Genomic DNA, 15,247 nt, shown 5'->3' on the forward strand with positions numbered 1-15,247 from the left:
CTGGCGGGAATACTTACGTTAGTTACGATCCAGAGAAACCAGTGACCGAAATAAAATATCTCGATGCAAACAATCTCTACGGCTGGGCAATGAGTCAGGCAATGCCTACGGGCGGACTTCATTGGATGACGATGGAAGAATGGTTAGAATGGTCTGCTCAGAATGACGGAGCAGGATTTGATTGGGGACCTGGCGCCACCTTTCCGCCAAGTTTTCTAGAAGTAGATCTAGAATATCCGGTCGAATTACATGAAGAACACAGCGATTTGCCATTAGCGCCGCATCACTATGAATTTCCGAGGCAGGGCGGTCGACTGATTACAAGTGTGATGGATAGAGAGTCCTATGTCTTACACTACAAGTTGCTGGAATTCTATCTTCGGATGGGAATGAGATTGAAAAAGATTTATCGGGTGCTTGCTTTCGATGAAGCTCCATGTCTTGCAAAATATATTGACTTTAACACTAAAATGAGGGCAAAGGGGAGGACAGATTTCGAAAAGAATTTCTATAAGCTGATGAATAATGCAATGTTCGGTAAGACAATAGAAGATGTTCGAAAGTACAGAGACTTTAAATTTGTTTCGGACTGGAACCCCTCACGGAACGGTTCCGATAGGGGCACGGATAGTGGACGTAAAAAGATTCAGAAGTATAATCCAAAGATGAAACATATAACTTTCATAACTTCCGAAGAGGATGGTGATTCCTGCGACAGTGCCCTACTGGAACTGAAACGGATGAGCATAGATATGTAAAACCAGTTTTCATCGGCGCCGCAGTACTGGAACTTTCTAAGCTGCTTATGTATGAGACGCATTACAATTACTTTCGGGTCAAGTTCCCTGGAATACGATTAGCCTACATGGATACTGACAGTTTTGTTTACAGTGTGCCAATACCCTCCCCGGACCCGGACGGCTCACGCGTCAGCACTTTCAATGATATAGTTCGGGAAGATGTGGAAAAGAATGGTGAGAAGTCTATATATGATACTAGTGGGATGAGCGGACCCATGGTGGCCCCCGATTTTCCGAAGATTAATAAAAAAGTGATAGGTAAATTTAAAGATGAGTTGAATGGTGAACCTATTCTTGATTTTGTCGGCATACGCTCAAAAGTGTATGCTTTTCGAACTCCAACTTCGGAGACGAAAAAAAATAAAGGGGTGAAAGATGTTTGTGTTAGAAAACATTTGAACTTTGAAGATTATAAAGATCTATTTGAAACTGGGAAGAAGCCGGAGCCGGCACAGTTTGTACAGTTTGTACGGAAAAAGGCTGGAGAAATCCGTAGTGAAAAGCGCAGTAAAATCATGATGGCGCCAAATGATATCAAACGTGTGCAGCTATACAATCCAGACACAGGCGAATGGCTGGCAGAAACATGGCCGATAGGACGGACGGGTCATGGTCATGGTTTAAAATTGTAAAGACTTAAATCTACTATTTTCAATAGAGACTAGGGCATCACTGATAACATAAATGTGGGCAAATATATTGTCATCGTGAATGCTATCGCCAACCCTAGATGAGGTGTCTTTCTTCAGAATTTCAAGTTGAATTCCGTCCTTTGTGTTCATTACTTTTAAACCATTTCCATGAAATTCAATATCTTTAAAGCTACGCAGATCGATAAATAGACAGAATTTATTCTTCAAATAATCAACTCATCTATGTCAATTTCACACCAATCTTTATCTTCAGCAAAATACCGTCGTGCCTCTCGCCAAAATTGTCTTGGTATCATCTTCTGAGCGTACACTTTATTTGCAATGCCTTCGATTGATACAGACACAGATTCAATGGATGGGTTAAAGAAAAATTCACTATTAATTTCTGCACTACTATAATATTTAGTGAAGAGTATAGCGATACCTCTAATGCTACGTCGTGGTACATTTATATTTTCATTGATAACCGTGTCCGATTCTTTGAATGGGATTGTTCTAAAATAATGTATATGCTCGTAAAGGTAACTTTTTCCACCGTTGTAATAACCAGCAGTTGACCTCGCGAGTTCGGGGTCAGAAATTGTCTCGTATTCCATTTGAATGTTTTTTAATTTATAATTGGCTGTAAAAATATTATTATACATGATAAGTAATTTGAAGACGGGTGCAAGCGTAATTTCCCATTCAATATGACTCCTAACGCGATGGATATGCAACTCCATGACCTGTTATGAGGGGGTGAGTGAGACGAATAGCATATTTTGTTTTATATGTGTCGAAAAGTAAATTATCACCCACGACGGTGTCATCTGCATCTTTCGCACCGCTTCTTAATTTTCTTAGATTTTCGTTCTGAATTCCGTACAGTGTCATGTTCGATCTCTCCTTTTTATGTTTGAAGAGATCACGATAGCATTCAATAAGTCTATATTTATTCAAATCGAAAGTGTCTGACCCTCAAATGTGAGTTTCATACGCTCCACCAAATTTTTTGCAACATTTTGTACTACTCGGTTATTTCATCTCCCATTACTTCGAGATCAAAAACCAGGTCGAAAGTATCTGGAACTAAGAGTACTCCGCTTTCTAACTTCGGACATCGTATGATAAGTGTCTGGCCTGGATCTGCCTCACTTGGATTATGAGCAATCACGTGATGAGTTCTTTCTGACTTCGTTCCATTCGGTATTCGGTTGGTGAAAGTTGGTGATAATGTTCTATCGTACCCATTTTCGTGTAATGTATATAGTAGAAGAAAAAAGAAATAAAATCAAGTTTCACTTCGTGTATATAATAACTTAGAAGAAAAATCACATCTTTACGTAAATATTTCCGTCTGACTGAAAGATAAATCGATTGCCTGTGTCGCGAATCAATCGAAGGACCCAATATTCTTGGAGATGATGAGCTCTTGGTCATCCTCAGTATCCTGGAATACAGCTATGAATTCTAGTCGCTTAAAGAAGTTAGTCTTTTGACATTCCTTCACGAAAGCTAATATGTTATGATATAGATTATCATCTTTGAGTCGGACACCTGGATTTGCTCGAAGTATATGTCGATTTACTCGTCGGAGTTTGCACCATTCCAATTCGACAGAGAAACCAAACAGGTCTTTATTTTTAGAAAGAAACTTTGCAATATTCTTTTCACCAAACATGTTGATGCCATATTAATACATAATTTTATTTATAATGACTAATGTTAAACCAGTTAAAAATATCCATAGCTGTTCTCCAACAAATCCAACCACCGATCCTGCTGTTTTTAATAGAAAACTGACGAGGGAGCCGATTAAACCTGGTATTGCAGCAGCACTTTTTGCGGCCAAGGTTTTTAACCATTCGCCAAATTGCTTTACAATTTCTTTCGCTTTTGTATAGCTATCGCTTGAGCCTTTGGGCGGACCTGAACCAGACCCGCCAGTTCCTGCTCCTGCTCCCCCTCCTCCCCCTCCTCCTCTAGTTACAGCCAGGGCAATTGTTGATATTGTCATTCCAAGGGCAGTCAGTATTGCAGCAATTGTAATACCATTTCGTTTAAATAACTCTGTCAGCTTCAGTCTCAGTGATAATTCTGGATCGGAAATTACATCACGAAGAGACCTAGTCGGCGCCAGTCTTTCACGTGCCCCACTGATCATATCAAGTTGTACTTCAATTCGATCATCAATTTTAGCTAGTCTTGTTCTGAGTTCGGGTGTAAGTTCTGTCTGCTCTAACAGATTTTCTCTTTCACTGTAAAGCTCATTAAGACGCATATTCGCCATCTTTAATTCATCAACAAAAGCTCTGTAGTCAGGGTTTAGATTGTTCCATGGTCGATTTTATTTTCAAAAGCTTTTATTTTATCTGCATTACCGGAAGCATCTCGCCGTAACTCTGTCAGTTCATCTCTGTATATACCCATGTCTTTTGGCGTCATCTCCTCAGCCGGTATTTTATCCTTTTTCACATCTTCAGAATGCAATGTACGTTTCACATATTCGGGCTCTGAGCTAGAGCGACCTCCGAGTACATCTCTAATAAATTCATGTCCTCCTTTTTCTCTCATTAATGTGGACAGCTTATAAAATCCACCTCCTCTATCTTTAGACAGCTTGAGGTTTTTATAATACAGCTTTCCATCCCTAACCTCAGATTCCATAGTCAATACATTTAGTGCATCCGGATCAGTAATTTTATTCTCATCTAAGAATTTATTAACCATTCTTAATTTTTCATTTGCTCTAAGTTCAGTCAAACGATCGACCTTTGGGCTAGCAAGGAAAGGATCAGCTTCTGCAAGGGATTATCATCGTCTATGAAGTATGTTTCAGCAGTAGCGTCATCATCATCATTCAAATTTGCATCATCGAAATCCTGGAGTGGTATATCTTCTCCTCCTTCTGCCATATTGTCTTTCTATATTACTACAATTATTTTTTATCCCCCCTTACATATACAGTAAAAATGCACATCTCAGTTGTTGAAAGCGTTGAACAGTTGGCTGATTACATAGAAAGAACAAGTGCTGCATATCGGCGCAGTTATAAATTAATGGGTCGAATTGATATGGCTCTTAATATTACTAAGGGAATTCTTGTAAGTTCTGCTGTAATAGCAGCAATTCCAACAGTTCCGGTACTGTTAGCCTTAACTCCTATACCAGGTGTTATTATTGATGTGATACAAGGGAAAACTGGTGTAGCAAAGAGACGAGAGAAATATAAACATTATTATGTTCAATATAAACAGCTGCTTACACAAATACAAGAAAAAGGTGCAACCCTTCGGAACGAGGAGGCTCCGGAGTCAGAACTTATTCAGGACATATTTCATCAGGCGCTAGAAATTCAAAACAAGAAGGATTTAGTCCACCTCTGGAAAGATATTTAAGACATTATGGATTGAATGGATATGAAAGTTAGTTCGCCCCGATAGGAACTTCGTGTTCAACATCAGCTAGACTCCGCGACCGGCCGGACTGAAAACACAGGTAAAAAAAAGCTCCTTTATATAGGCTAGTTTGATGGTGATGACTCACACGGAATTTCCCGTACACCTTCGGAACGTGTTTATACATGCTCAGCAGGGAATTTCCTGCTTAGTTCAGTACAATGCACTGCTGCGCCAGCTGTTGCGCATGCGTGAGTTCATATATAGGTCAGGGTCACACTTTAGTTACATGGATGGTTAATTTTTCCTTTCGCCCATTTAGATAAATGAATAAAATGGGTGTAAAATTCTATTTTTATCATGGAAAGGAAATATTCCTTACTACTTGTGGATGACCGTGGTGACATTGCGTCGGTCCTCAGAGAAGTGCAAGAACAGTTTCCTAAACTGATATCCCAAGGTCAAATAGACGTCGCTGAAGAAAATCTAGAGAACGGATTTGATGATGTTGTAGCTGTACCAGTCTTACCTCTAACGATCAACAGGTGGTACGTGGAGATCACATGCGCCATCAACGACAAGCCGCAATGCAATCTTACCGTAAATTTCTGATCTATGGTTTGAATGGTAATCGCCCTGCGTCACAAATGCCTGATATATACCGTGAAGTAGAATTAAAGTACAACACCGATATCAATAAAATGTATTCATTTTGATTTCAACACTCAATCTGATTTGCTGAGATTTTGACGGGTAAATTTTGAGATAATTCGTCGTGATTTTTTATAAACTGAAAGTAAATAAATACACACTGAAAAATTATGACGGTCACTTTGTGGTAATCAATGTGTTATGACAGTAACCCCTTGTTCTTTCTAAATCTTTTCTCTGAATATTTCCTATGCTTCATCAACATATGTGTTTGTTTTTACTCCTTACAGCTGCCAGCTATCCATACTCTTTCAATTATTTCATTACATCAATTTTCGCTTTATACTCTTACACTTGTCAGTCTCATCATCTTTCATTTTATTCTGGCCTTGACCAAGGTCAAGTCATTGATCACATCCGAATCTCCCTTTCTTCAGACCCTCTATCATCCACCACCGCTCTCGTTAGTGTTGGTAATTTAACTTGTTTTGGATGTAACTGAAACGATGGTTTGAAATGTGTCACTACATCACCAAAATAATCACCAGTACAACCATCCACATGGCGTATACACTCACTGCAGATACAAATTATCATATTAGAATGATGTTATCATTGACACGTAGTAGTCGCTACATCAAGTTAAGATACCATAAGATAGAATCAAAGAGAAAAAACATTGAACGCCTCAAGGATATCACTTCCAATATCTGGCGTTTGGGAAATAACTATATGAGAACACATCCAGTATGTTTGGTACCATTACTCGAGTTTTGCGCAGTTCGAATTCTTATATGTAAGTACCTAAAGCAAATTTCATACAATGAAATCTACCTATCTGACGAACTCGAGTAATAGGTACCAAACATACTTGATGTGGTCTCATATTTATTATATATTATATATATATATATTATATATATATATATATATTATATATATATATATATATATATATATATATATATATATATATATGTATATATATATATGTATGTATATATATATTATATATATATATATATATATATATATATATATATATATATATATATATATATATATATATATATATATATATAAGTTTCATGCATCCTGCAATCCCCAGACAGAAGTCTGAGGATTGCAGGATACACGAAACTTAACAGATATTATTACTTTGTACTTGAATGAATTTGTGTATCTCAGAGGGGTAGAGTTCTGGATGCAGGATAGCAGACCAATATCAACATTGAAAATGAGAACACATCAAGTATCAAGTATGTTTGGTACCTATTACTCGAGATTCATCAATTGACGCAATCATCAGATAGGAAGATTTTATAATATCTACCTATCTGACTATCGCCTGAATGCGCAAATCTCGAGTAATAGGTACGAAACATACTTGAACATAATTGATGTGTTCTCATTTTCATGAGAGAGAAAGAGAAGAGAGAGAGAGAGAGAGAAAGAGAGATCAAAGCCGGCCATACAAATCTAGTTGATTGAGTGAAATCATTTGCTGATTTATAAAATGCATAGATACTAACGGAATCCTATGGAACAATGTTTATCGTTTCGTTTCTCTATCTCTTGATTAAATACCAGTCGAAGAAAATATTGGATCTCACGTAAGACTGCAGGGTGCCTTCGCTGTGTACGACAATCGCGATATAGCCAACCCTGACAACATCCGGGAATTTGCCTCGTGGTCAAGTAGCCATGGTTTTCTTGTGAAAGAGCTGACGGGCTCCGATGGGACAGTTGCTATGGTAATTGCATGGAAACAAGCTGACGACCGTATGAATGCGATATCTGTGGTTGAGTCCCTACAGAGCAACTTCACGACGTTGTTAACGACAGAACAGATCAGCGTCGTCAGGGAGAACTTGGAAAGTGGTTTCAACAATGTTCTGTCCGAGTCACTAGATGCCGTACGATCGGATGATTGGTACGTCGAAGTCACGTGTTTCATACACGGACACTCAAGATGTTCAATCGCTATATTATCGTCTTACTACGACGCCAGCCGATGGGATGGTTTTACAGATAAAGTAAACGGAAGTGCGCCCTCTCTTGCAGAAAACGGAAGTGCTTCTTCCCTTAAAGTTTGGCCGACAGGTATTCTGGTGGTCAGTATTATTAGCTTGCTGACATCTTATAAAGAAACATAGCTCTAACGATAGCAACGAATTGTTAGTATTACACTTTGACGTCCAAGTTCTACGTGTTAAACTCGGTTATGAGGCAAACTGAACGTGCTTGTTAACTCTGGATTTCAGAATACATAAGATATTAACATAGACGTGATACAGTTTATAAATGATTCTTCACAGGTTTTGCATTATTCAAATTATTGGCGGGAGAGAAGAATTCTGTGTTTAATATACACCTTCATAAGTACTGTTAAAATCTCCAAAAAAGGACGCTGAACTGTACATTATAGGATTCGGTTTTTGACTTGAACATGGCAGATGTAACGTTCCCGACTTGACTTTGTTTGAAGTGCAATGGAGCCGTTAATTTAAGTAAGGTGGTCAAGGTCACGTGAAAAGTGCAATGTATAGGATAAATTTAGAACTATGTACTAAAGACTTTACTGTCACATCTTGACGTCATATAATAGAACAATCTGTGGGTTAATATGTGGGTAAAATTGTAATTGTGTGGCATTGCTTCAGATTCTGAATGTGTAAGGGAGCCTTCAGTAATTACAAGGGGGGGCCGAGGGAATAGACCTTTTCCTCATTCAACCGGAAGTTAGATTAGCATATCATTTGCATGGCGATTTGACCTAGTTCAGCTGCGGAAGTCGCCTTGCCAACGTCCTCGCTATGGCAATCGTAGCTGTTGGTCCGTAGCTGTGGTGTTTTCGGGCGGGATTTCTGGTTTTGACTTTTACGTTTTTAACCCCGCGTAAAAGTCAAAACTAGCCCGTAAAAGGCAGAAATCCCGCCTGAAAACACCACAGCTATGGACCCACAGCTATGGCGATCGATGAGAATAAATTCCGAACTAGCTCTGCAAGGCAGGGCTGTGTGGTGGGGGCCGTATAACGCCGGTAACACACAGCCCTGCCATGCAGAGCTAATTCCGAACATACTTGCTTTGGAAGCAGTCAGTGAAGCAACTGAAAGATTCCGTAAATTTGGAGAGTAGCAAATTCAATCGGCATCAAACGATATACAGAAGTGAACACGAAGATTGATGGTTACCGAGTGCATGGAGCAAGAAACGGAGTCTAGCTCCGTGCCGAGCCTAACTGACGTAACCTTCTTCTCTAAGGTTCAAATAAAAGAAATCATGCAATTCTGGCGTTAAAAACGTTGTTATCAGAAATTGCAGCTTGAAATTTATCTAAAAAAACCAAAAAACAACAAACTTATGCATGAAAATGTAAAGCATCTACGTAAAAAATCAACTGTCATGATATGGATCATGTATTATGTGGAGTGGGTAAATTGCAGCATGAAAAAAAACGATCTTTCAAAGATCAAAATAAAGACAATATGGCTGTGAAATTTGTTGTAGTCATAAGTATAACTATTCGAAATAAAAAAAACATTCATTTTGACCATGTTGTGAGCGATGAAATCGCTCGTGTCAAACTCTAAAAAGAGAAAATGTTCGGCTGTTGAGATACGGTAGCTGGACTGGAATTATGGCGGATATGACATCGGGATCAACACCACTTTGAAATTAAACATCGTGATCAACACCACTTTGAAACATCGTGTATGCGATGCTATTTTCTGTGATTTTGTGTTGTAATGTCATCTATTTCCACAATTGATACATGGATATCAAGCGACAGAATGCCTCTATTTCGAAAAAAAACCAACAAAATTATGCATGAAAACGGCAAGCATCTACGTAAAAATCAACTTCGATATGAATCAAGTATTATGCAGAGTGGGTAAATTGCAGCATGAAAAAAACGATCTTTCAAAGATCAAAATAAAAACAATATCGCTGTGAAACTCGATGTACTCATCAGTATATCTCTTCGAAATGAAAAAATCATTCATTTGGACCATGCTGTGAGCGATGAAATCGCTTGTGTCAAGAGAGAAAATGATCGGCCTTTGAGTAATAATAGCTGGACTGGTATTGACAACTATGGCGGATATGAAATCGGGATCGACACCACTTTGAAACATTTTGTATGCGATGCGTAGTGTGATTTTTTTGTTGTAATTTCATCTATTTCCTAAATTAATACATGGGTATGAAAAGACAATGCTTCTATTACAGAGGGTCATTGAGGTCACCAGAATATCACATGGAAGTAGTTGGGAATCACAAAAGTATCACAGTACAGTCATATCATGTATGCACGTAAGAACGGCCATGCACTACGCTAAAAAGAACTGATTGGTATCTTGCCATATTTTTGGGTTCAGGAGTTTCGTTAACTTAGGCAAAAATTTTATGCCAAACACAATTTTTCCCTCACATTTTGCAGTTTGAGAGCAGGCAGTGGAAAAAATGGACTTCACAAAATTAAAGGAGTCACTGGCGGGCCGGCTGTTAGTAAATATTTTGGCTACGGGGGCTTGTGACTCAAAACATGATTTGCTCACCCCTGAGAAAGAAACCATGAAAGTTAAGCCAAAACTTCTGTACGTTGGACATTTTTTATTTAAGACTAACTGATGACAAGGAAAGAAAACAGCTGTCAAATATCATGGGGAACTGTCAATGAATCATTGTGTTACTGGCAAGGGGCCAGCTCCAGCCAGATCAATGGTTGTTGTGCTGTTTGATAGCCTAACTTATTACAAAAGTTCAATCAAATTGAAACTTGTGATATGTAAACGTAATATCTGAGTTTTTGTCATACTTTTAAAGCGTTTGGTCTCGTCAAAGAACGCTAGTATAACATCAGGCACGGTCCCTCCACAAAATCAGGGCTGTCATACGGTTATCGAACTGTCACACGATCGACCACTTCGGCTTTGCTAGAAATTACAAATATTTTTTCAAGCTAATATCACAGGAAAATTAGATTAGATTAGATTATATGTCATTATTGATCAACAGGGCTACATTGTCTTTTGCTGTATTTGTATAAGCAACCTTCGCATATTTGTTGACCTGACTATTAAGTCTAGTGTGATGAAAATGAAAATAAATTACCCATTAAAAACTAAAAATAATTTGTGATTGTGTATTAGGTTAGGGATAATACAAAGGGCCCTTGAGAAGCTCAGTCAATCAGATATTTAACAACAGGAGGATCGGAGGCCTACTGAATTAAATAACTGAACGCCTGCACTGCACAAGTATCCAATCACATCACGCTATCAACACCCTGGTATTTTCACAGGCCAATATTATTCCAACGGTTTGTTGCTCCAACCAATCGTTGTTTTCATACAGGAACACCTGTATGCTACTTATATTAATCGGCTAAATTGGGTGACCTCTAAAGCGACTAAGGCAATAACTTCTAGACACGTGCTAAAATGCAGGGAGTGGGAGGTAAGAAAATTTAGAACAGTTTCCAATTTAAACAGGCTTTTCTAGGACCCATCCATAACCTTCTACATTGGGCAAACTTCCTGTTGGTCCCAAATACTTGAAATAACCGTAATGTTAAGAATCCGAGGAAACACATCAAAGTCAACTTTGAAGCGGTTCAGAATTGGGGTTAGGGTTTGTGTCAGCGTTAGTCTGGTTCCCTGACCCATTTTCCCCGGCAGAGGGCGTGGGGAAAAATAGGGTCTGCTCAGGTACCGGGTAGCCATCTTGAACAGTTCAAGATGGCGGAGGTTAGTCACCTGACAGAACATGCTACAACAAATATGGCTGCTACAACGCCGGTCAAAATTCGACTGGATCAGAATTATGTTCGAACACTGGTATCAGAACCAAAAACATTGGCACACGAGACAGGAAACGTAAACTGAAAGGATTAATCCAGAAGTAAGGGGAAATAGAGGTGATTGAAGGCTGGCTCTGATAACGCAGCAGTACTTGTGGCGTGTACCGAACGCGCTAGGGTCATTGAGGTCATCGCCGACTGTGGCGTGACCCAAATGACCTGAGCACGTTCGATACACGCCACAAGTACTGCTGCGATATCCCAGCTAATTGAAAGCAAATTTTGTCGGAACTGTGAACAACGATTGATTTCGTTGGATAGAATGGTGTCCGAATTTCGTGAAAAATGCCAGGCATCATGTCGACGTTCTAAAAGTATCAAGAGGTGTGCTAAATCACAGTGGCTAAATCATGGAGGTAAAAAGTCTTTCTTTCTACCTCCACGGCTTTGTGATACAAACAAGAAGTGGTGTCAAGTGAGCCTGAAAGTGCGAAACCCAAGAAACATGAGAAAAAGTTATAAGTGTTACTTTTATCCAATCACAGCTTGTTTTATTTTAACCCAATAGCGTCCATGTTTACATTTGCCGGTACCTGACCCTATATTTCCCCACGCCCTCTACCGGGGAAAATGGGTCAGGGAACCAGACTATGTCAGAGTTGCCTTTCATCGAGATGTATGATATTCCCTTTGTCAAGCTGTCATTCAGCATCGTGAAAGAGTCCAGCAAACATAACTCATTATGTTCTGTTGCAACAGTCACAAAAGGCAGCCTGGGCAAGAAACTCAAGGCTTCAGCTTCCACTGAAACTAACTCACCTATAACTACGACTATAAATTTGTATGCGGTGGCTGAACTGACATTCGCAGAGTTGATTGTATTATGATGAGAAGGTTTACTTGTAATGTACCTCGAGAATTCTGCATTCCCTTCCGTAATCAAGAATAAAAATCAAGGGTCGCCCTGCGAAATTGTTACTGGAGAAACAACTTGAAAGAACGCAATATTTTTCGAAACTTGGAATGCAAAATGGCTATTATCCTTGTGTTAAATCCATGCGGAAAAGTGAATTTTCGATTTTCAAACAAAAGTAAGCCAGTGAAAAGTTTATTTCCCCTATAAGCTTCACGATGAAATACTATAAGTAGTAGACAGTTAAAGTAATATGGTAAAGTTTACGAATTCGTATATCTGTCCCCTGAGGTCGTCGGAACTTAGCTTCAATGTTGCCAAGAACCCCTACGACCGATGTAAATACTAGGGTACGTTAGCGATTGATGAAAGCTAAACCATGTTTGTTAACAATGAATATCGTACAATTTAAATGTTGCAGCTATGTTGACGTGATGCATTCAGATATCATGCATGAACTACATAGTAAACAAGGAGGTCGCACACACGCAGCTCCGACGACCCCCTCCCTCTTAAGATTTTGGCAGGCACCTAGGTCAGGAAGGGTTCCTGCCCTTTCAGCAAACAGTCTTCCGTCTGCATGCTCTCCTTTTTGTATTCTCTTTTTAGAGTGAAACATCTCCCTCTAATATGTGGATCATTTGGGTAGCGATTCAACAATTTACAGCAATCTTTAAGATCTTTACGAATTAGTGAAAAACAAGACTTATCAAACCAAGGCTGAAAAAACGTGTTTTTCAGCCTTGGTTTGATAAGTCTTGTTTTTCACTTCGTAAAGATCTTAAAGATTGCTGTAAATTGTTGAATCGCTACCCAAATGATCCACATATTAGAGGGAGATGTTTCACTCTAAAAAGAGAATACAAAAAATTGTTAAAATATAAACGGTCAACTTCGAGAGAGTCAATTAAGGAAATTAGAAAGGGTTTATTCCGAAGACCGTAATGATTACTGGAAATTGTGGAAGGATATTTCAGGGAGTCATGTCTGTAAGAAAATTGGCTCATCTATCTCTCCTGCTGAATGGTTTTATCACTTTAAGCAGTTAGGTGATTTTTCTTGTGAAGAAACTGATAATGTTTCTAAACGTATCATATCTGAATTAACAAGAATGGAAGCTGCCAATGAATATGATGTGAACGTTATTCTTAATTCCACATTTAGAGAATTAGAAATATTTAAGGCTTTGCGTAAATTAAAATCAGGGAAATCCCCAGGTGTCGATGGTATTTTGAATGAAATGCTAAAATATGGTGGTTCTTCCATACTTACTCCATTGTGTTCATTATTCAATGTCATCCTCAGATCAGGAAAATTTCCAAATGCTTGGAAAAAAGCATATTTGGTCCCTGTGTTCAAATCAGGTGATACATGTGATCCGTCAAATTACAGAGGGATTTCTATAAATAGTTGCCTTGCAAAACTGTTTACCTCTGTGTTGAATAATAGGCTTATAAACTTTCTTAATAGCAATGGTATTCTTTCGCCATTTCAGTCTGGTTTCAGAGCAAAGAGGAGAACTGCAGATAATCTTCTTGTTTTGCGTTCTGCTATCGATCAACATGTCTATGCGAAATTTTCTCAGTCAAGCTGTAGTCCCAGTCGTAGGTACCTTTATTGTTGTTTTGTAGATTTTCAGAAAGCATTTGACAGGGTTTGGCGTACAGGTTTACTTTGGAAATTACAGAAATATGGCATTAATGGTAATTTTTATAGCTTAATTAAGTCCATGTACGACAACATTAAGTATTGTGTAAAAATTAACAACTGCTTTACTGAAGAATTTGACTCCAATTTAGGAGTTAAGCAAGGGTGTAACTTAAGTCCAACTTTGTTTAATATTTTTATAAATGATCTTCCCAGTACATTTGGTTCCAGTCAGGACTGTCCTATCAAACTTGGTAAACTCCTAATCAATTGTCTATTGAATGCTGATGATCTTTTATTGATTTCAGAATCTGAAACAGGCTTACAAAGCTGGTTAGATAAACTTCATAGTTTTTGTTGTGAATGGAAATTATCTATTAACATAAAGAAAACAAAAGTTATTGTGTTTAACAAAAGTAATCATCTTGTAAAAGGAGTTACACTCACTTACAATGGAGTGACTCTTGACTTAGTGAAAGAGTACTGTTACCTTGGTTTTGTCATTACCCCAAATGGTAGATTCAAAGGTAATTTTCACAATCTTAAATTGAAGGCAATGAAAGCTCTTTTCAGCCTTCGTAAGGGCCTTCAAAATGGTTCACTTTCTGTAAAAGTTGCATTATCACTCTTTGATAGTTTAATTGTTCCTATTATGACATATGGCTGTGAAATATGGGGACATGAAATTAATGACAAATGTAACTTTCTCAATGATGTTAGTATATCTTATTATAGATTTATCCTAGGAGTCTCTAAACATGCACCGTCTGATGGTGTTGTTGGAGAGCTGGGTAGATATCCAATTCACTTTATGGTGATAAAGCACATGCTCAAATACTGGCATAGATTAGTTTATCAGATGACATCTTACTGAGATCTGCTTATGCATCCAGGTTGAATTCAGATTGGTCTAATTATATACAAAGCATTTGAACTCTTACAGTGGGAGTGATATATGGTCTTGTGTTTGCAATATCAATTCCACAGTTAATAATGTATATGATAGCTTGTGTGAAATGTATGTGAACAAACATGGCTGAGAAACATTCATAATGATACAAGGAAGTGTGGAATGCAGAGGAATAAGCTCCGAACTTACAGACTATTTAAGACAAAATTTGAATTTGAAAGTTACTTGCTAGATATAAGATCTTTTACCTGTAGGAGGTGGCTGACAAAACTAAGAATTTTGGATCACAACCTACAAATAGAACTGGGTAGAAGGTCAATTCCAAAAGTTCCTGCAAATTAATGAAAGATTCTGCAAGCATTGTAAGTCTTTAGTTGAGGATGAATTTCACTTTGTAATAGAATGTCCAAAATACAGAGCTTATCAAAATAGTCTATTTTCATCCACTAGTTTGTATAATCCTGGCTTTCTTGATTTGAATGATAGA

General features: G+C 38.2%; 1 protein-coding gene across 3 annotated transcripts in view; it reads left to right on the forward strand.

The window, feature by feature from the left end:
* LOC139117985 (deoxyribonuclease-1-like) overlaps positions 1–8,106 on the forward strand; it is a 29,038-nt gene extending 20,932 nt beyond the window's left edge. For 2 of the 3 annotated variants that reach the window (XM_070681247.1, XM_070681245.1), the window contains exon 10: positions 7,072–8,106. In XM_070681247.1, coding sequence (XP_070537348.1) covers positions 7,072–7,637 — 566 coding nt within the window. In that variant the 3' untranslated portion in view covers positions 7,638–8,106. Of the gene's footprint in view, positions 1–5,216; positions 5,653–7,071 lie in introns of those variants that run through there. The other variant, XM_070681248.1, reaches the window with a different exon arrangement.
* Positions 8,107–15,247: the final 7,141 nt, after the last annotated feature.

This window comes from Ptychodera flava, chromosome 18 (genome assembly GCF_041260155.1).
Source record: "Ptychodera flava strain L36383 chromosome 18, AS_Pfla_20210202, whole genome shotgun sequence".
NCBI lineage: Eukaryota > Metazoa > Hemichordata > Enteropneusta > Ptychoderidae > Ptychodera > Ptychodera flava.